General features: G+C 49.2%; 1 protein-coding gene across 1 annotated transcript in view; it reads right to left on the bottom strand.

Annotated features, from left to right (window-relative positions):
• Positions 1 to 141: 141 nt before the first annotated feature.
• ehd4 (EH-domain containing 4) overlaps positions 142 to 4,568 on the bottom strand; it is a 9,669-nt gene continuing 5,242 nt past the window's right edge. The window contains exons 4-8 of the mRNA XM_003962806.3: positions 3,200 to 3,366; positions 2,995 to 3,128; positions 2,803 to 2,914; positions 1,682 to 1,846; positions 142 to 1,593 (exon numbers count right to left, since the gene is read on the bottom strand). Of these exons, the coding sequence (XP_003962855.1) occupies positions 1,036 to 1,593; positions 1,682 to 1,846; positions 2,803 to 2,914; positions 2,995 to 3,128; positions 3,200 to 3,366 (1,136 nt within the window). The 3' untranslated portion in view covers positions 142 to 1,035. The remainder of the gene's footprint in view (positions 1,594 to 1,681; positions 1,847 to 2,802; positions 2,915 to 2,994; positions 3,129 to 3,199; positions 3,367 to 4,568) is intronic.

Raw genomic sequence — 4,568 nt, 5'->3', positions numbered from 1 at the left:
CCTGACAACAATGCGAGTGTGACCTTTGAAGCCATTGGATTTACAGCATGAGCAGCTTTGCTTACCTGACACACACACACACACACACACCCACGCACACACCTTCATGACAAAAATCAGCTGATCACTATGGTCCTCTTCTGTCATTTTCTCCAGAATTGAGACTTTATTTGACGTATCCAGTAACATTTATTCCCATTTCGCAGATTCTCGTGGCTTCGGAGCAGCAGCTGAATAAACTACTGCAACGGTTTCATGATTCCACTTTTTCTTAACTTCACCTATGAGATAAATTATCTTATAATGAGCAAATCCACTTAGGTTAGACTAGAACCCGTGGTGGTCTTATCTTTGGACCTTTATTCTGGGACCAGCGAGAACTGTCTGTAAGATTTTGGTCAGAAATGAACATTTTACAAGAATAAAATCAGAGATATTTCAGGTTAGAGTCTACAACATCCTTCCTGCTAACTACAAAAAGAAAATAGTTAAAATCCATGAAATATAGCTCATGTTTGTGCCATTAAATAAAAAGAAATGTGAGAATAATCATGTTGAATATTTGCGGAGCTTTGTTTTTCACTGTGAGTTTGAATGAATTTGGCTCTTTTAACCATTTATGTAGATTTTAATCTTGGACTTGAGCAATAATCAAAGAGAAAAGCTGGAAAAATAAAGCTTCCAGAACGGGGAACGTTGGTTTCCATGAGTGGAACCGCCCCCCCCCCCTGTCCTGAACAGTGTTTTATATTTATTTATTTATCTTCTTAATCTCCTCTCTGACATCCTAAACCTTTCTGTTCTAACCCCTCTTCAGTCTCTCTCACTTCAGTTCCTCACAGCTGTTCATCTCGCCGTATATTTCCCCGGAATGCTAACATTTGACCTTTGACCTTCTTCATCCATTTGCTTTTTGCTCCTGTTCACTTCAGCAGCAGCAGAAATGTTGACCTGTACTAATTTTTTCCCCCTTTTTCGTGCATTTTCACATCCTAACAGGACGGATTAGCACCCGGTTAGCTGCCCATTAGCACTTTAGTCCTCGCTGTGGTCGTATGATGTATCGGCGGCGCGGTTCTTGCGGTGAGACGGGGGCACCAGGTGAGCGGGCAGCTCCGTGGGCAGCTCGTAGCCCTCCAGTTTGATCTTGATCAGGTACTGCGCCAGGGCAAACTCCTCCTCATCCAGCATGCCATCGCAGTCGCAGTCGGCGAGCTTCCAGATCTTCCCGAGCACCGTGTTGGGCAGTCGGGAAGTGCTCATCTCTTTCTTGGCGTTGACTCCGGTGATCTTGCCGTTGACGGGCATCAGCGTGTAGAAGATCTCGTCGTAGCGGTGCTTGTCCTGGCTGACGATCCAGTCCTCGATGTCAGCCCCGGCGCTGATGCCCTCGCCGTAGCCGTGCCTGAAGGGCCCGTCCTGGGAGCCCTCGAAGGCGCCGCCAGAGACCATGGGCGGCGGCAGCTTGGACTCCTCCTCCCGGATCATCGCCATGAGGACGGCGATCTTTGTGGCCAGCATCTTATCCACAGACTCAATGAGCTTCATCTTCAGGGAGGGGAACTTGCTGAAGTCGTAATGCTGCAACATGTCCTGCAGGAGAACGCAACAAAAACATGACGGAGGCTCGGTCGCGGCGACCGTCACGGGACTTCGTCTCACTTCCTGTTTGCTCCTCTACCTGCATCTTGGAGACGTTGGGAAAGTCCCCGGGGCTGATGTGGTGCTCTCTCTGCAGGATGGTGTAGATCTCCGGCAGCCTCATCAGCAGCTCCTCCTTCTTTTTTTCTCGGCCAAAAAGTGACGGCATCTCCTTCTTCAGGTAGCTGACAATGTAGGCGTGCACCTGCAGGGGGCGACAAACGACAGGCTCGTTCCATCAACACGTTAACACGTCCACGTTTGGAGGAATGATCCATTTTGATACGTCATCGCAGCATAGATTCACTCTGTGAGTGTTGATATTTAACATTTCAAAGGTTTTAAGAGCAGAGGAACAGAAGAATTACAGTAAAAGAAGATCCATTTTACATTTGACGGCAGAAGACATTTTCATAACCTGACTTAAATCTGTTTCCACACGTGTCTCTGATTCGTCCAGTGTGGAGTCGGAAGCGCTTGAACAATCGCTCGCTGGACAACGACACAGAGAAAGGGAGAAGAGGAAGTGAAGAAATGGAGAAATGGAGAAAAGTGAAGGGCATCGTACAAAAACAGGAGGGTGAAGAAATACTGGAACTGAAGAAAGGCGGGAAAAAAGAGGAAGTGATGTAAGGCGCACACGCATCGTATTCAACGAAGACCCGCGGTTTTCTTCTCATTTTCTTCAGGAACTCAGCTTGATCATCTACTCCTGCTTCAATCTGTCATCTTTCTGGTCTCAAAAAGCTGAATTTATCATGTTTGTTAACGTTTCTGCAAACTAACATACACAACACCCCCCGTGGGCTAATGCTATGCTAGCTAGCGCAGTTTCTGCGCTGTCTCAGGCCTGTGGCATGTTTGTTCCTCTCAGACGGAGCCCCACCAGCCTCACACTTTCCTCCACACTCTGTTTCTTTGTGCCTGAGCCAAATTAAGGCTGCTGCCATATTTGTGTGTTCATGCTAAGCTAGCCAAACACGTCAGGCGTCCCGTTTAATGAGGCGAACGGGGAACCCACTGAACGTAAACGTCAAAACTCGCCGCCACACTTGTGTTTGTTGACTTTTTTCTCCCTGAGACACAAAAGAAAACAATCCTGGGGATTCCCAGAATTCCCGGAGTTAACTCTCAGAAGGACGGCGCCATTCACCCTCTCACCTTGGCCAGTCGAGCTCTCTTGATGAGGTCATTGAGTTTACGCAGCGCTGCGTTCCGGGGAAGACTCTGGATGTCCCTGAAGAGGTCCTGAGACTCCGCCTCAAACAGACGCCTCGGGGGAGAATGAACACATGAAACTCCGAACGAATGAGCGAGCAGATGAAGGAAGGATCGGCGCAGACGTTCTCTTACCTGTTCTCCGTGTTCTGGAGCGGTTTGGCCCAGAAGGAGCCCAGATAAACTCTCACCACCTCTGGAGTGTTGATCACCTTCCCCAGTGACCACATGAGGGCGCCGTACACTCTCATCAGCTGCTGCGTGTCCACCTGACAGCAGGAGAAGAGAACATTAATGTTGTTCCGGGACCAAAGAGTTCTGGGTTCCACCCTGGTCCCACCTGGTCGGCCTTGTTGAGGACCACGCGGATCTTGTCGTCCTGACCTTTGAAGGCCCTGATGGCCTCCGAGAACTCGTCCGAGATGTCCAGTTTGTGGGCGTCAAACAGCAGAATGATGCGATCCACCCGCTCGCCGAACCAACGCAAAACCTCCGCAAAGTCGTAACCTGCGGACACGCAAACGGCGGCGGTTTAATGTCGTCGGGACGCGGGTTTGAGGTCGGGTCGGGTTCATCAGAGCAGCACAAAAGTCACAGCGTCATTGTTTAACACGTGAACTTGAGCCGGACCGACGCCCTCCTGTGAGCCCAAGCAGCTGTGGTAACAGTCTGCACACACACACACACACACACATCCTTGTACTTCTATCTCTGTGAGGACTTTCACAGATGGCTCTGTGTGGCCTCCCGGCAATGCGAATGCATTTCCGGGGCAGATGGGGATCGTCAGTGGTGTGACATTAACTATATATATAATTAGAAAGTTTCTGGTTAGCAAACAGCACAGCATCGCTACACAACCTCCCTCCCAAAAACAACCAGAAGGGGAAACATAAACTAGGCTGAACCCTGACCCCAACCACCACATTCACCCCCCCACCCTCATCCTGACCCTGACCCAAACAAAATGTCCTCACTTCCTGAAGATGTCCTGACTTTGCTAGCAAAATGAGTAATTTGTTACTCGGTATGTAGCAAGTAAAGGAACGCACACTCACACAGGAACGGCTCCACGGCTGCAATGTTTTGGGATTATTTGTTGGTCTTTCAAACAAAATAAATCCTTAAACCAGTAAAACCAGTGATAATTCCAGTATTCCCTGTTGTTACTTCTATATGTGTGTCTGGGTGCGGTTTCTGTGTTACTGGGTGTCATTTGCCTCTTTTATAACAGAAACCGACTCTCCCGTTTCCATCCATCCATTCATCCATTCGTCCATTCATCCATTCATGATAGAGTGGGACCAGATTTGTTTGGACAAATGTTGGACCAGATCTGATTGTCCTGGTTCTGTCTTGGATCAGGATCTGCTGGTGGCTCTGCTACAGTCTCGTCCTTGCTGGTGCTGTGACTCCACCGCTGGTGTGTTTCCAGTAAGGATTCACCCCTTCATGAATAAATGAGGTCTGAGGCGTCAGGTTACACCCGGCGGTTCAGGTGTTTGACCCTGGAGATGCTGAGCTCCTGCCCTCAGAAGGCAAGAACCAAGAGGGAACATCAGAACAGCAGATTTGCTCCCAGCTGATCCCCGACTGCAGCGTCACCGTGACGACCGTTTCAACTGAACCACCGCAGGGAAATGTAAACAAACGCAGAGGTGAAGGACGTCCGTCGAAGAACCGGAGAGCAGCTACAGGTTCTAGATGGC

Source organism: Takifugu rubripes, chromosome 2, assembly GCF_901000725.2.
Source record: "Takifugu rubripes chromosome 2, fTakRub1.2, whole genome shotgun sequence".
In the NCBI taxonomy this organism is placed as follows: Eukaryota; Metazoa; Chordata; class Actinopteri; order Tetraodontiformes; family Tetraodontidae; genus Takifugu; species Takifugu rubripes.
Note: the sequence above shows the minus strand (reverse complement) of the source record. Positions and strands in the feature narration are given on the sequence as shown.